Source organism: Fukomys damarensis, unplaced genomic scaffold, assembly GCF_012274545.1.
Source record: "Fukomys damarensis isolate Sample0158 unplaced genomic scaffold, DMR_v1.0_HiC HiC_scaffold_37, whole genome shotgun sequence".
In the NCBI taxonomy this organism is placed as follows: Eukaryota; Metazoa; Chordata; class Mammalia; order Rodentia; family Bathyergidae; genus Fukomys; species Fukomys damarensis.
This window is the reverse complement of record NW_022900949.1, coordinates 18166028-18181081: the sequence shown is the minus strand read 5'-3', so window position 1 is coordinate 18181081 and position 15054 is coordinate 18166028. Positions and strand designations below refer to the sequence as shown.

At 47.9% G+C, this 15054-nt stretch overlaps 1 protein-coding gene across 1 annotated transcript in view; it reads left to right on the top strand.

The window, feature by feature from the left end:
* The window catches only part of Apbb1ip (amyloid beta precursor protein binding family B member 1 interacting protein), a 53885-nt gene that overhangs the window by 11993 nt on the left and 26838 nt on the right, over positions 1-15054 (top strand). Inside the window, exons 5-6 of the mRNA XM_033759505.1 lie at positions 5446-5605; positions 6935-7056. Coding sequence (XP_033615396.1) covers positions 5446-5605; positions 6935-7056 — 282 coding nt within the window. The remainder of the gene's footprint in view (positions 1-5445; positions 5606-6934; positions 7057-15054) is intronic.

Sequence of the window (15054 nt, the reverse complement as noted above, 5' to 3'; positions counted from 1 at the left end):
CAGGTCCGTCTGAACTACATGGTGAGACCTTGTCTCACAAAAGAAACAATAGAAGCAACTGAGCCGGGCATGGTGGCGCACGCCTGTAATCCCAGCACTCGGGAGGCTGAGGCAGGAGGATCGCTGTGAGGTGGAGAACAGCGTGGGCTACACAGTGAGTTCCAGGTCCGTCTGAACTACATGGTGAGACCTTGTCTCACAAAAGAAACAATAGAAGCAACTGAGCCGGGCATGGTGGCGCACGCCTGTAATCCCAGCACTCGGGAGGCTGAGGCAGGAGGATCGCTGTGAGGTGGAGAACAGCGTGGGCTACACAGTGAGTTCCAGGTCCGTCTGAACTACATGGTGAGACCTTGTCTCACAAAAGAAACAATAGAAGCAACTGAGCCGGGCATGGTGGCGCACGCCTGTAATCCCAGCACTCGGGAGGCTGAGGCAGGAGGATCGCTGTGAGGTGGAGAACAGCGTGGGCTACACAGTGAGTTCCAGGTCCGTCTGAACTACATGGTGAGACCTTGTCTCACAAAAGAAACAATAGAAGCAACTGAGCCGGGCATGGTGGCGCACGCCTGTAATCCCAGCACTCGGGAGGCTGAGGCAGGAGGATCGCTGTGAGGTGGAGAACAGCGTGGGCTACACAGTGAGTTCCAGGTCCGTCTGAACTACATGGTGAGACCTTGTCTCACAAAAGAAACAATAGAAGCAACTGAGCCGGGCATGGTGGCGCACGCCTGTAATCCCAGCACTCGGGAGGCTGAGGCAGGAGGATCGCTGTGAGGTGGAGAACAGCGTGGGCTACACAGTGAGTTCCAGGTCCGTCTGAACTACATGGTGAGACCTTGTCTCACAAAAGAAACAATAGAAGCAACTGAGCCGGGCATGGTGGCGCACGCCTGTAATCCCAGCACTCGGGAGGCTGAGGCAGGAGGATCGCTGTGAGGTGGAGAACAGCGTGGGCTACACAGTGAGTTCCAGGTCCGTCTGAACTACATGGTGAGACCTTGTCTCACAAAAGAAACAATAGAAGCAACTGAGCCGGGCATGGTGGCGCACGCCTGTAATCCCAGCACTCGGGAGGCTGAGGCAGGAGGATCGCTGTGAGGTGGAGAACAGCGTGGGCTACACAGTGAGTTCCAGGTCCGTCTGAACTACATGGTGAGACCTTGTCTCACAAAAGAAACAATAGAAGCAACTGAGCCGGGCATGGTGGCGCACGCCTGTAATCCCAGCACTCGGGAGGCTGAGGCAGGAGGATCGCTGTGAGGTGGAGAACAGCGTGGGCTACACAGTGAGTTCCAGGTCCGTCTGAACTACATGGTGAGACCTTGTCTCACAAAAGAAACAATAGAAGCAACTGAGCCGGGCATGGTGGCGCACGCCTGTAATCCCAGCACTCGGGAGGCTGAGGCAGGAGGATCGCTGTGAGGTGGAGAACAGCGTGGGCTACACAGTGAGTTCCAGGTCCGTCTGAACTACATGGTGAGACCTTGTCTCACAAAAGAAACAATAGAAGCAACTGAGCCGGGCATGGTGGCGCACGCCTGTAATCCCAGCACTCGGGAGGCTGAGGCAGGAGGATCGCTGTGAGGTGGAGAACAGCGTGGGCTACACAGTGAGTTCCAGGTCCGTCTGAACTACATGGTGAGACCTTGTCTCACAAAAGAAACAATAGAAGCAACTGAGCCGGGCATGGTGGCGCACGCCTGTAATCCCAGCACTCGGGAGGCTGAGGCAGGAGGATCGCTGTGAGTTGGAGAACAGCGTGGGCTACACAGTGAGTTCCAGGTCAGTCTGAACTACATGGTGAGACCTTGTCTCAAAAAAGAAACAATAGAAGCAACTGAAGAAAAGCTCATGCAGACATGTTACCCTCCTGCGTGGGTGCAGTACACCCCGTGGTCTTTCCTGTGTCGAGGGATGAGCTGTTGTGGTGCTCTCTGAGACCAGCCAATCCCAGTGCCCACTTTCCATCGTCTCCTTGTCTTCCCCAAGGACTGCTGCCCTGCAGTGAAGCCGCAGCCCTCGTGGTGGCCTCGCCTCTCACAGACGCCTCATCCCGCTCCGTAGCCGCCTGTCCCCACCCTGCCTGCCAGGCCCTTCCTGTGGGCGCCCCGCCTCTTCCTCGGAGTCCAGGAGGCTCCCTGCTCTTCCTAAGTACTCCGGGCCCCTTCTCCTCCCTTGCTCCTCACACCCATCCTGCGCTTCTGATCGACTTTTCTCCTCGGTGCCTGTCGCACTCCACCATGCTGTCTGTTCACCTGTCTCCTTCCCCACCTCCCCAGAAGCTCCTCCTGGAAAGCCGCCAGTCCGACGAGCAGGTCAGGTGGAGCAGTTCCCTGTGCTGAGCTCCGCTCTAACAAGGGAGAGCAGAAGGCACGCAGCAAGTGGCCCCGTCAGCGTGGCGGCGGTAGAGACCGTGTGGCCCGTGTGCCGTGAGCCACTGAGAAAAGCAAAGGGAGGAGTGCGGTCAGGGAGGGGGCACAGATCTCACCGCGGAGGAGGGTCCGGGTCCTGTCCTCGGCTGAGCGCTTTGCCAGGGCCGTCAAGGCTGATGCGTGGGTTTTGAGGATGACCCTGGCCGATTCCTGGAAAATCCCAGCTGGATGCAGAATCTCGGCGGCACAAACCCGACATGCAGGTGCGCGCGTGGACTTGGGTCTCTCAGGAGACAGGTGGTGCTGGGCAGTGCAGAGCCGCTGGCTTTCCCGGAGGAGACAGAGACGACAGAGGCAGACACGGAAGTCACAGACTGTTTCAGCCGCTGGGTTATTATAAACGAGGGCCACATCACATACATTTTCAGGAAAGAAATAAAAAGGGAAGTTGTTTCATACATGGAGGCAGAACAAGCAGCAGATGCAGTCAGCTCGCACCAGCTGGCCCATCAGAGAACAGGATGATAACAGCTATTTCCTGTTATCTGTCAGAAAGCAAGAACTTCGCAGCATTTAGTGTAGATGAATCATAACAGTGAGCACAGAGCGCAGTCTGCTGTGATGCAGTGAGGAAGATGTAAAACAGAAGCCACTGTGATCAGTGGGAAAGGAAGGGAAATTCCCAAAGTGAGTTACGTGTCCTGACCTTGCACACTCCAAGTATGCTTTTTTAGACAACAGCCTGTCTGTGGCATGGAACATTAAGAAAGTAAGGCTCAGACCTTAAGAAAGGACCTGTGAGGTTCTCGCACGTAATCTACAGCACGCTTTTAAAGACACAGAATCAAGTCCATGTGAAGTACTTTGCCTTCGAGGGTGTCACGGAGTGCTGGACGTTGTGAATTACGAGTCACGTGCGGCACCGGTGCGGCAAAGCTTTTTAATTAGAAGCAAAATCACATCCGTGCGTTCATTCATCCCATCGATCCGTTTGTTCTAAAGTTCTGTGGCACAGGAGACAATTCCTGTCGTTAAGCTTATAGAAGCCAAAAGCGGCCGGTACATGACTTAGGGCCAGGGTACATTTGCATGTTACAGCTTGCAAATGAAAAATCTTTTTAAATGTACAATGATAAAAATGTTTACTATAATGGATTAGACGGATGAGGGTCCTTGAATTATTTTCCTTGAATTATTTAATCCCCATACAATATCATGTCTCTGTGGAAAACACTTAGCCTGCTAAATTGCATAACAAAACTGCAATTTAATTCTGTTCTATCCCGGATAGAGCCGCTTTTCAACTTACAAATGTGAGGGGAGCTAGGAGGAACCGTAAATATGATTTCTTGTTAAAAGTCACCAGCGTCGTCTTGGTTTTTGTGTTGTCTAAATTCTATAATCGTGGTTGTTCATGAGTACATGTGGATTAAATCTAGTTTGTGAGTTCTGCCAAAAATTTCTTCTATCATTGTGAAATAATGTGGCCTATTATTTCATCTCTTTAAAAATAAAAGAAAACATATGTTTTATGCTCTTAAGAATTCCAAGCAGGAACAAAATACGGCCAAACATCATTAATTGTTTTCACCACGAAGATTGTTTTCTAAGCCCTGACCCTGGTGGCATTTCCTAGGACATGCAGCTAATTCACAGCTGTGACTCTCAGCAGAGAGCAGACCCCTTTCCCAGGAACATTAATCTGGACAAATACTGCCATTCAAGGAATTCCGGCTTCGAGCAGCTTTCCCGTGTGTTCTGAGGTTGGATGGACGCACCTTCGACCCCGTGATAGTTGGGCCAGTCCTTTAAAATATATCAGATAAACTCACTAAAAAAAAGAGAAGAAATACATCAAAAGGCAAAGGCAAATGGAAGAGGAAGTGTTCCGACTGCAGTTTTCTGGGCTGCAGGTTCTCCGGGGAGAGGAGCATTTATGAGGCAGAGGTGGGAGCGGGGTCTGACTGGTGGGTCCCTGGGTTGGGAGCGGAGGGCTGGGTGAGGCTTCCATTTGTGGTCTTTGCCTGCTTCTTGCAGAGGTTTTCCTTCGCTAGCTGTCAGTAGCTCTGCATAGCGATCCACAGGAAAGCACTGCTCAGTCTGTGGGCTTCAGGGCCGCCAAGAGCTTCTCAGGACCTAACCCAGACTTGTGGAGAGGAAGCAAGTCAATGACTGCAGTAGATCGCTGTGCAAGACAAGTCGCACTGGAAAGCAGCCGGGACCAACACTCCGCCCTAATGCCAAAATGCATGGCACCAGTGAAAATGCGAGCTGTGGCTGCGCTGTCTGTGAATAGTTTTGCTATGCAGCCTCAGAACCGTGGGCTCTGGGTGAGATCAGAAGTTTTATTAACTGTAACGCTCTGCCCAGAAGGCCGGCGGTGCTCTGGGCCTTGCTGAAGAGGAGTAAATTCTGCTCCGGATTTGATAACTGTCCGTTTGATTCCGAATTCATTCCTTGGGTCTTTTAATGGAGTAAAACGTTTGCCTGCGTGGCTCCAGAGCAGCGCGGCTCTCAGTCCATGTACTTTTCCTTAAATCCCCCTCCGGCTGACGCTGCTCTTCTGTCCCCATCAGCCTGGACTGGGAGGCCCCTCTGCAGGCTGTGCTGTGTCACAGCACACTCTGAGAAGCTTCTGGGTCTTTCCTGGCATCTTCACTCTCTTTGGCTACATGAAATAAACCCCAGCCCCGCTAAGCAAGAGTTGTTATGAAGACCTCGGAGGGGCTTTCGGTTTAGAAATGTGATGGCCTCCAGCCTGGGGTGAGGACGAGCAGCAGAAGGGTGTTGGGAAAGCGAGAAGTCAGGCTTCGTGGCTCAGTTTTCTGTGTCCCCCACCAGAATGCGGTCTCTGAGGGCAGGGCGAGGGCTTTGCTTATTGTTTGTTTTCTGTGAGTCGCTTTCTCCTGCTCTTTTCTCCCAGAACACAGGTGGGTGCCATATAAGTACGTGACGATGGGTGCACAGGGCACATTCTCGCTTGCACTGCAGAAACAGTACCAAAGTGGAGGCCCTAGTGGCCTCCTGCAGCTGCTGAAACTCACTAGCTCCTCTGTGGCTCTGCCCTCAGCTCGTGGTCAAGGTGCACATGAACGATAACAGCACAAAGTCACTGATGGTGGATGAGCGACAGCTGGCCCGAGATGTCCTGGACAATCTTTTTGAGAAAACTCACTGTGACTGCAGTGTGGACTGGTGTCTTTATGAAATTTACCCAGAGCTACAGATCGGTGAGTCCCTGCCAGCAGCGGGCTGCACTCCAGAAGCCCGTGGGTTTGCTTTGCTGCAGGCTTTGGCCTGTTCCGTGTTCTCAAGATATCCCTGTGTCACGGCCCTGGGTAGGGGAGTACTTGTCTCTGCATTTCTGTGTGACAGACACACTCAGCTTGTAGCAAGTGGCTGGACCTTCTGGGATATGAGCATATCATTGCTGAAAAGTGGCAAGACTCTTCTTCCTGTCTGCCCAGTAAGCGGAGCAGCTGCGGGGAGGGCACAGGTGTCTGTCGGCTGATGTCCCTTTAGAGATTGCCTGCTCACAGTGGAGGGCGACTGTCCCAGGCCTCCGAGCTGTGCTTAGCTCCCTTTCTCCCTGTCCACTTGCCTGATCCTGGACACTTCGTCTAGTGGGAAAGGCTGTGTCCCAGAAAGCAAAGCCAGTGATAGACATTTATGTAGACTTTTGGTTTGGTTTTTTGCAGTATTGGGGATTGAGCCGAGGGCACTCATAGTGAGCAGCATCGCCCTCCCCCCTTTAGTATTATTATTTTCGAGACAGAGTCTCACTGAGTCACTCTCTTACCCAGGCTGAGCTCAAGCTTGTGATTCTCCTGAATCAACGCCCCAGTGCTACGATTACAGGGTGTGCCCCCACACCTCACTGGAGTTTTTTCTTTTCTTTTTTAAAACAATTTAAGAAGTTCCCTTTCAGTTTTCATTCTTAATAGCACTCCCAGGACCACTGTCTCCCAGGAGCCTGAGTGGAACCCAAAATCAACTGCCTTAGAAGCCTGGGGGACATTTTCTTTTTCTGCAAGAAATAGTCTACACTAAAACAGCCGCACCGCTCGAAGTTTTCTTCTGTTCTAGGAATCAAGGAGAGAAAGGAGAGCCTTTCTTTATGTGTTTAAGTTTGACTCAGATATTCACACATTGTAGAGCTTTAAGGTGAGCTGCTCTACAGAACAAATGGCGAGTCTCTAATTTCAATCACTGTGTAAGCAGTCGTTGCTGTATTTTCCTCCTCACAGGAGAATATTTGCCAATGGGCTATTTAAAAATGCTACCTTTTTTTTTTAAGCATGTAGCAAACCATTGTATTACAGGTTCTGCCCGTCACCTAGAATGTTTGGGGTTTTTTGGAAGGTAAATTGAAAACCTGACACCAAAAGATGAATATAACAGGGACACTGCAGCGTGACGTCATGTAGGAATTAAGAGTTTTAGAAACGTCGAGGAAAATTGTAAAGCACTGGGGGTGTTTAACTCAACAAAAGCTTGTTTCTCAGTTGGGAACCCTAATGTCTTAGGTCTGAAAGAATATTTTTTTCTTACTTCATCAGAGAGGTTTTTTGAAGACCATGAAAATGTTGTGGAAGTCTTATCAGACTGGACAAGAGACACAGAAAATAAAGTACTGTTTTTGGAGAAAGAAGAAAAATACGCTGTGTTTAAAAACCCCCAGGTAAGAGGAGCCGTGTGTTGTTGAACCGTGTCCTCTGTGAAGGGCTTTTTAATGTCGCTTGGGTACTGACCATGCCACCACCTCAGAGCACCACGCTGTGTTCCTTCCACGTGAGCACAAACTCAGCCCCATGGGAACGAAGAGCACTTGGAGATGCAAGGATTCAGAAAGAAAATATCCATTTGTTTCTTTGCATTAGGAACCCAAAATCTGTCTGTCTGTTGCTGTCTGAGCTTCCTCTTCTGTCCATTTCTGTTGAGCCCAACTAACTGTACCCTGCCTCAGGGCCCTGCTGGTTGTCAATGTTTCATCTTTTAAAGGTGCTGTTTTCTTTGTTGTTCGTATTTTGTATTTATCAATGCTGAAAGCACCTGAAAGTGTGGGGGGGGGTGTGGGGGGGTGTGGTCTTGGAGACTGAATCCAGGGCCTCACCCATGTTGTGCAGGTGCTCTACCAGTGAGCTGCACTCCTAGCCGTGTTTGTTTTATTTTGCCCAGGCTGGCCTCAAACTTGTGATCCTCCTGCCTCAGTCTCCTATGTTGCTGGCATTACGGGCATTCACCAGCATGTGCGGCTTGGAAAATATACAATTTATTGTAATTTTGTACTACAAACAATCCACACAAGTGAAAGGTTGTTCTCCATATTTGAAGATGTTTCCCTCAAGTTAAATGTACAAGGATCATCTAGACATCTTTCCATTTTATAAGTTTATAAAAGAAAGCTCTACATTACTGGAGGGCAGAATTAGGAGACTCCAGAAAAGCATCCTCGTGCAGAAATACTTTCTCCTGTACTATGCTATTTTCTGTAGTCCTCTCTAGGGTATATAGTGACCAACTGACAAGAAGACAATGAAATACTCTTGTTGGTGATACTCATCAAACCCTGCGGTACCGAGTTTTCACCTCTCTAACTGCCATCAACACCACGTTAATCCCTGTGTTCATGAGCGCGTCCTCTGCGCTGAAGTCCCCCAAATCAGTGGCTCAAATAATCTATGAGCTTGTTTCTTGCATGCCCCAGTCCACTTATCGGTGGGCATCGCTAGCAGAACAGCTCGGCCATTCTCAGCATTTGACTTCCATCTCTGTGCCCAAGGCAACTTTTCCACCTGGCCGTTTTCTAGTGCGTAGGAAGACAGCACAGAGCCAGGGCGCACACAGCCAAACCGGGCCGGCCGCGTAGCTCCTACACAATGCTGTGTCATTCTGAAAGTCGGCGCCCAGGAATTGTGCAACACAACTGTCATGTAACTCAGAGGTGGAAGGGAGTGGGTATCTGAAGCTGGCCATGATGCCTAATGAATCAACGCGTGTGCCATGGCCACACTCCGAATGTGTACACAGTGAATGTGCCCTGTGACCCGCATCAAGACGGAGAATGCTGCGGGAGCTTCTCATACCCTTCCCAGGCAGAACTCCCCGATCCACAGACAGCCTCCGCTCCGGTTTGTATCGCCCTTTGGAATTTTATACAAAGTGAAATCACATCACAGTCCTCCTTTGTGTGCAGCTTTTTTCCCACTTGACTTTAATGCATGTTTCTGCCTAAGTCTTGGTTTCTTCTTCGGCGCCGTTTAGTGGCCCTATTGTGTGGCTACATGAAGAGATTATTCATTGTGTCGTTGATGGGCATTTGACTCAGTTCTTCTTCGGAGCTTAAACAACTAATGCTGGCAGCAATATTTTGCACTTGTCTTTTGTTGGGAGGCATGAGGCACATCTTTTGCATATATACCTACGAGTGCAGTTTCTACGCCTTAGTTTAGGCTCATGCTTAGCTTTAGCAGACACTGCTGAGTAGTTTTCCAAATGTGCTCTATAGTTTTTCTCTCTCTTTAGCACTGTATGAAAATTCCTGTTGTTCAGGACCTTGGTGGCCATTGGTGGATTTTTTGTTTTGTTTTGTTTTTAACTTTAACCGTGCTGTGAGTGTGTAGTACTATCTCCCACGGTTTTAAATTGAATTTTCTCCATGTCAGTAATCTGAGCATCTTTTGATTATATATTTGTGAAGTCCTTTGCCAAGTCCTTTGCCAGCCTCCTGCCTCCAGTTAGATGCAGACAAGTGCCCTGATGGGAAACAAAGCTCTCAGGAGATGTGGAGGACCCTTTGGGCTCCTTTTTCTCTTGGATCTTGGCCTGTTGAGTCCTCGGTTGCCTCCCTGCTCTCCCGGCCTTCACACAGGTGTCCTTCAGTCTCACTTGTCCAGCGGTTTCGGTGGCACTGTGGTCTACTGCAAGCGTCTCTGTTATTAAGGGAAAGCAGGAATCCTCGTAATGAATACTTTGGGTGAGGATTCATTTGTTCTTAAAAATAAGTGACTGGAATCTCTTAAGCTGCAATTCAATTTAGGAATCAAAACTGAAGCTGAGGCATTTTTTTAAGTAATAAGTTTCTTCCTGATATTTGACTGCCTACTCTGTGCTGGGCCAGTGCTCTGCAGAGATATTCACGGCTTCAGCAGTGCTGCCAGGAGTGGCGTGCGCTGTGCCTTTTCTCAGACTGGTGTCACACTCCTGAAAGGGGAGGCTTTGTGATTCTGAAATACCAGAAACCCCCTTGTAAGAGTCCTGTGCTGAGATCCACTGATGCTTTTTTCACATAAGATTTATTTGCTTATGTGAGGTTTGCACCAAAAGAATAAAAAGTCAGGAGAAAGATATTTTCAGAGGAATATGTCTATACAAATGCTATCTGGAAATTCATTCACTGAATTGCCTTTGATTTACTCCTCAAGCATTGTATCAAGCAGTTAATCCAAAAGTCCGAATAGTCCTGCCTTTTGTATAGGTTGGCGACTCTTTGTAAGATGTAGTTGCCAACAGTGGCATGCAGCGATGAATCCTAGAATTAGATGAACGCAGCGGCGAACTTCGCCTCCAAACTCAGGACTGTGTCTGCAGGCCTGCGGGCCTGATCTTCCTGCCCAGCTGATCCTAACTGTGGCTCTGCCTGGGAAGTATTCAGAGAGCTAGTTGGAAACTGACTGTGTAGGAAGAACTGGGTTTAACTAGAATAAAAGGGAAAAGACTGATTCTGAGCAATGTATTTAGTCACCTCTCCACTGGTTTTCAACATGTTGAGCGTCTTTCCAGTGTTGACTGGCATGAGGGATCTTTATTGGCATTCACTCCAACAAACATCTGCTTGGGTTTCAGAAGCATTGTATGGAATGTCTGTTACACGCATCACCTTGTGCTGTCTGTGGAGGATACACAGATTAAGACAATCTGTATCCTTAAGCAACTGCTAATCTGGTTGGAGAAAAAGACACATAAAAATAATTCAAGCACACGGCAGGTGTGGCAGTGCACACCTGCAATGCCAGTGCTCATGTGGCTGAGGCAGGAGGATCATCAGGAGTTTGAGGCCAGCCTGGGCAACATAGTGAGTTCAAGGCCATCCTGAACTACATATAAAGACCCTGTCTCAAGAAAATGAGATAAATATGTAATTGAAGCATAATGTCCATCTTTAAGACAGGAGCCACATAGGAGAGAGGAGACGCACGGTTCAGAAACGTCCTTGTAATTGCCTATGCTGGGAATTGTCATTTTTCAGTTACTACAGTAGTTGATAATCCCGAGGTGTGCAGATACCTGGGGTGCTCGCGGGTTCAGAATCTGCCCTTCTTAGAGTCTGCATTCATGACTTCAAAGTCAATCTGTTTGTTCTTGGCCTTTAATATATAAAAGGTGGGTTAACATTAATTTATAGCTTGATTAACAATAAGTTTACCTGGTCCAGAGTATCCATTCTGGAAATATCACTAATAATACAGAACTGGGTAAAATTTCATCATTACGCTCAATATTGATATCTTCCACAATTAATAGGAAGCTTTTACAGAATACCTCTCTCTGGAGGGAATGCTGGGAGGAAGTAATTAAATGAATGCAGAGGAAGGCTTTGAGCTCCTCTGGTTGGTAGCCTGACAAGTCACTGGGGATGCTCGGGCCCCTAAGTGAGGGGACTGCAGGCGACAAAAGAATAATGTAAAAAGAGCAAGGAGTAGAGAACGAACTATAGTTTATTATCTGGGAGCCGGGAATTGATCGTTAGCTCTCTCCTGGCTAAAGACCTCCTGGTCTCACCTCCGGCCTGGCTAACAGCATGCGCTCTGGATTCGTCAGTATTTGTGACTATACAACATAGTGGGGGCATGAGGCAGATGCAGGGAACAGCAGAGCTAATGCACTCATGAACCAGGTTCTAAAAGGGGAGGAGCAGTGTGTCCTTGTGAGGGACAGGCCACAGTTAACAAGGCACCTGCGCTATCCTTCAGGCCATAGCTAACGAGGCACCTGTGTTACCTTGGCTAACGTTTGATGGTGGAGAACGGCTCCAAGGGTCCTGGCTCCTCAGCGGCAGCGTCTCCTTGCTGTAGAGACGTCACAGCCTCGTGGATCTCTGAGCCCTCAGTTGTGACCATGGGCACAGGGAAGTCTGTCTCCAACACCAGCCGAGGGTCAGTTAGCAGCTCACGTTTAGGCCTGGGAGTGACGCAGAATGCTAATTAATAGCCACATTAAAAGCCAAATCAATCCTATCCTAAGCCTGCCCAGTGCGGTTTCAAGCTGGTCTCCTGCATTAGCTCACTTATCACAAAGAACAGCAAAGGGTTCCAAGACATTTGTGGTGTCCTCACCCAGGCACCTGCTTGCACTGATGACCAGAGAAGTGACTTCACACTTGGATAGCAGCTGTTACATGCTGTCCGTGTGACCTTGGGGTGCTCTGACAGTGCTTAAATCCAACTCCTCAATTTGTGAAATGCTGCTGCTTCTGTACTTCCTGTCTCAAAGGATCCAATCTAGCATGAAAGCTACTTGATGCACTGTGAAGTTATGCATAAAAGTTAAGTGGTTTGACCTCAACTGAAATTCAGTGATCGTGTTCAGTAATCTATGATGCATTATCTATAATGCATTTGCGGAAAGAAACCAGATTATGCAAATTTGTGATTTTCGATGCTTAATTAGGAAAGAATTCCAACAGGATGACTCACCGGTACTTGGGAAGTGGTAACAAAGCATCTGATTTGAAAATGAACAAAAACACAGTAAGCCCTGATGAGTTATTCTAATTGCTGTTATAGACTACTTCATTTAAAAGCAGCTCAGTCGTTTTTTCAGAAGTGGCTGCTTTGGCCTTACCCGTGGAGGCCAGAGCTGTGTATACCTAACACTAAGGAGGGTCTGTGACCTCCGTGTTTCCGTAGTCAGCACTGGAGTCTGAGTCCACAGACGCTGTGCGCTCCATCACTGAGATGATTCGCCAGGAGAGCAGACGCTGCTCTGCCTGGAATTTTCCCAGAGGGTTATTGAAAGGAGTCAGGGACATCTCATGGGCAGGAAGTATGGCCAGGTCTCCCAGAGACTGTGCTGGGTCTGGAGCATTACAGGTAGAAGCCCCAGCAAGCATCTCAGCCCCAGCCTTCGCTCGGCCTCTGCCCCTCTGTGTCTCCCTGTGTCCCTGTGGACAGCTGTGTTGTTCCTCCTGCTTTTGGTGGGGTCCCTCCCTCGTCTGTTCTACACAGCAGTTTGTGGCCAACCTCAGACGGTAGATGCATCTATGAACAGAGCTCAGACTTTCATCCACGCATGCCCCGTGAGGTTGGAAAAACTATGTCCCACTTCACAACATTTGTCTATGGACATCCGATGTTTTCACCAGAACTTAGGTAGATGTAAAGTATGCACTGTCCAGAATATTTTAAATTTTGATGGTTTGAAAAACTACCAGTGGAATCCAAATCCTGTTCGTGGCAATTTGATTCCAGTCAGCTTCTATTTAAGGAGCACTTGAATGATCTCCTATTTCTTATCGACCTGCTTTTCAGAGCAGTTAGATCACAGTAAACTTGAGCAGGAAAGGTATATAACTCCAGCCCCACGCACCCACAGCCTCCCGTCCACGCTACTCCACATGTGCAGTTCATTGTAACTGTCACCTCGGCTGGATCAAGAGACCTGTGCAGGGTGATTGGGTGATGGAGACCCTGTCCTCATGGGGTGGATCCGCTTGTGTCCTGACTGAGTGTGCTGTCAGCTCAGGGCGCCCGCTGAGGGGGTCCCTGGGCTGTGGGGCAGGTCTCTGAAGGGCACAGTGCTCCCTGTCAGTCCTCCTGTGTTCCGCTTCCTGGCCTCTGTGAAGTCAACAGCGTTGCTCCCCCGTGCCCTTCTGCCATGACATTCCCGCGTTGGAGCCGGCAGTCTTGGACCGAACCGAACCCTCTGAGACCAGAAGCCAGAGCAGCCTATGCTCCTTTGAATTACGGAAGTCAGACACTTAGTGCCAGTGACAGGAAAGCTGACCGGTACAGCACACCATGGTAGTGCATCTGTGACACAGTGTGAACCCGGGCTGACACTTCACTAGCACCCAGAGTCCGTAGCGGACTTGATGTTCACTCTCGGTTTGTACAGTAAGCTTTTGTAACAGTTGTGACATATTGTGTTGTTCCTTTTTTTCATTGGAATTATTCCCATTCCATCTCCTCCACACAGATTTATCCTGTTGTAATTCATTTGTATGCTTGAAAGTCTACTTGATGTTATATTTCTCAACATACTGTGTTTACGAATTGATAGGTAACCATTTATTTTCAATTTTCCTAGGCATTTATTTGTTAAAAAATGACCCAATTAAAATTACAGATTTTTTAAATGTTTATATTAGTTAAACATAAAAACTAAAAACTGGGGAAAACATCTCAAGATATAAATTAGTGGAACCCTTTTCTCCCTGATTAACTCAAGGATCAAGGATGAATGTTCCCTATCAATTGTATTGCTGTTTTTCATTTTTATAGATAAAAGTATTGAGAAACCTTTTTCACATTAAGTACATGGGAATTGAAGAATGTCATTCAATTCTTTCAACGCTTTCCAAGTTATTAGCGAAGAGTCACAGGAAGATCAGTGGTGGCTCTTTTCATCCATCAGCTGACAAGATAATTAGGTGCCTTCCATTGTGCTGAAAGAAAATAATTAGAAATCACTGGACTGCCAAAAGGATTTGTTGTGAGCCCTGCTCTTTTTCATACCAGGCTTTCAAGTGGTCCCTTTGTTACAGCCTTTGAGTTTTACACCTGGCAGTAAGGTTCTTGTGGGTGTGACAGGTGCCTTTCCTTTCTGATGTGTGAGGAGGCAGCTGTGAAAGGGACTGTCCATTCTCGGGCAGGTGTAATGTAGAGAAGTGGATGGAGGTTAAAGAGGTCCGGGTTGATGCCAGCATCTGCTTGGAGAGCCTTCACATGGTACTCCAAGAGGAAAACAGTTTCAAGACCCCAGACTTTGAATGTGACTCACAGCGAGTGACAGAAGCTCACCCATAGTTCGCAGTCCTTCACAAAGCTACTGCACCTACTGTGAAATAATGGTGTGTGTCATTACTTATTACCTTCAGCAGCTGGTAGAGTGCGTGAAAGCGGATCCTATTGAACTTCCTGTCAAGTAGTGAAGGCGTATAGCAAGTAATGACCAGTAGAGTGTTGAAAGACACAATTACAACAAGTCTAGTTTTACAGGCCTCGTTTGTGACCCCTGAATACAGCCATCTGGACCAAGTAGTTCATTATACTCAACTCCACTTCATGGCAAGTGATGTTTATGGCCAAGACCCCTGTAACAAAAGATAGATAAACAAGAGATGTGCACGCAAATCTGGGGGGCCTTCAGACAGTAATGCCCCAAATAAACGGGGAGAGTTGAGTGGTTTTTATACGTAGTGGATGCAGAAATCCAATTAGAGGGAAAGGGGATGTGATCTAAACTGGGGGAATTTTAGCAAGGTTGCTTTCTTACTGTGCCACTTTTTATTTATTTTAATAGCTTTTTCTGACATTAAAAATAACATCAATTCATTGTTAACAAGAAAGTTGGTAAATTCAGAAAAATACAAGAAAGGAAATTTAAACTACCTACCATTCTCTAACAATAATCACTGTTTTATTTCAGACTTTTTTTTTTTTTTTTTTTTTTTTTTTTT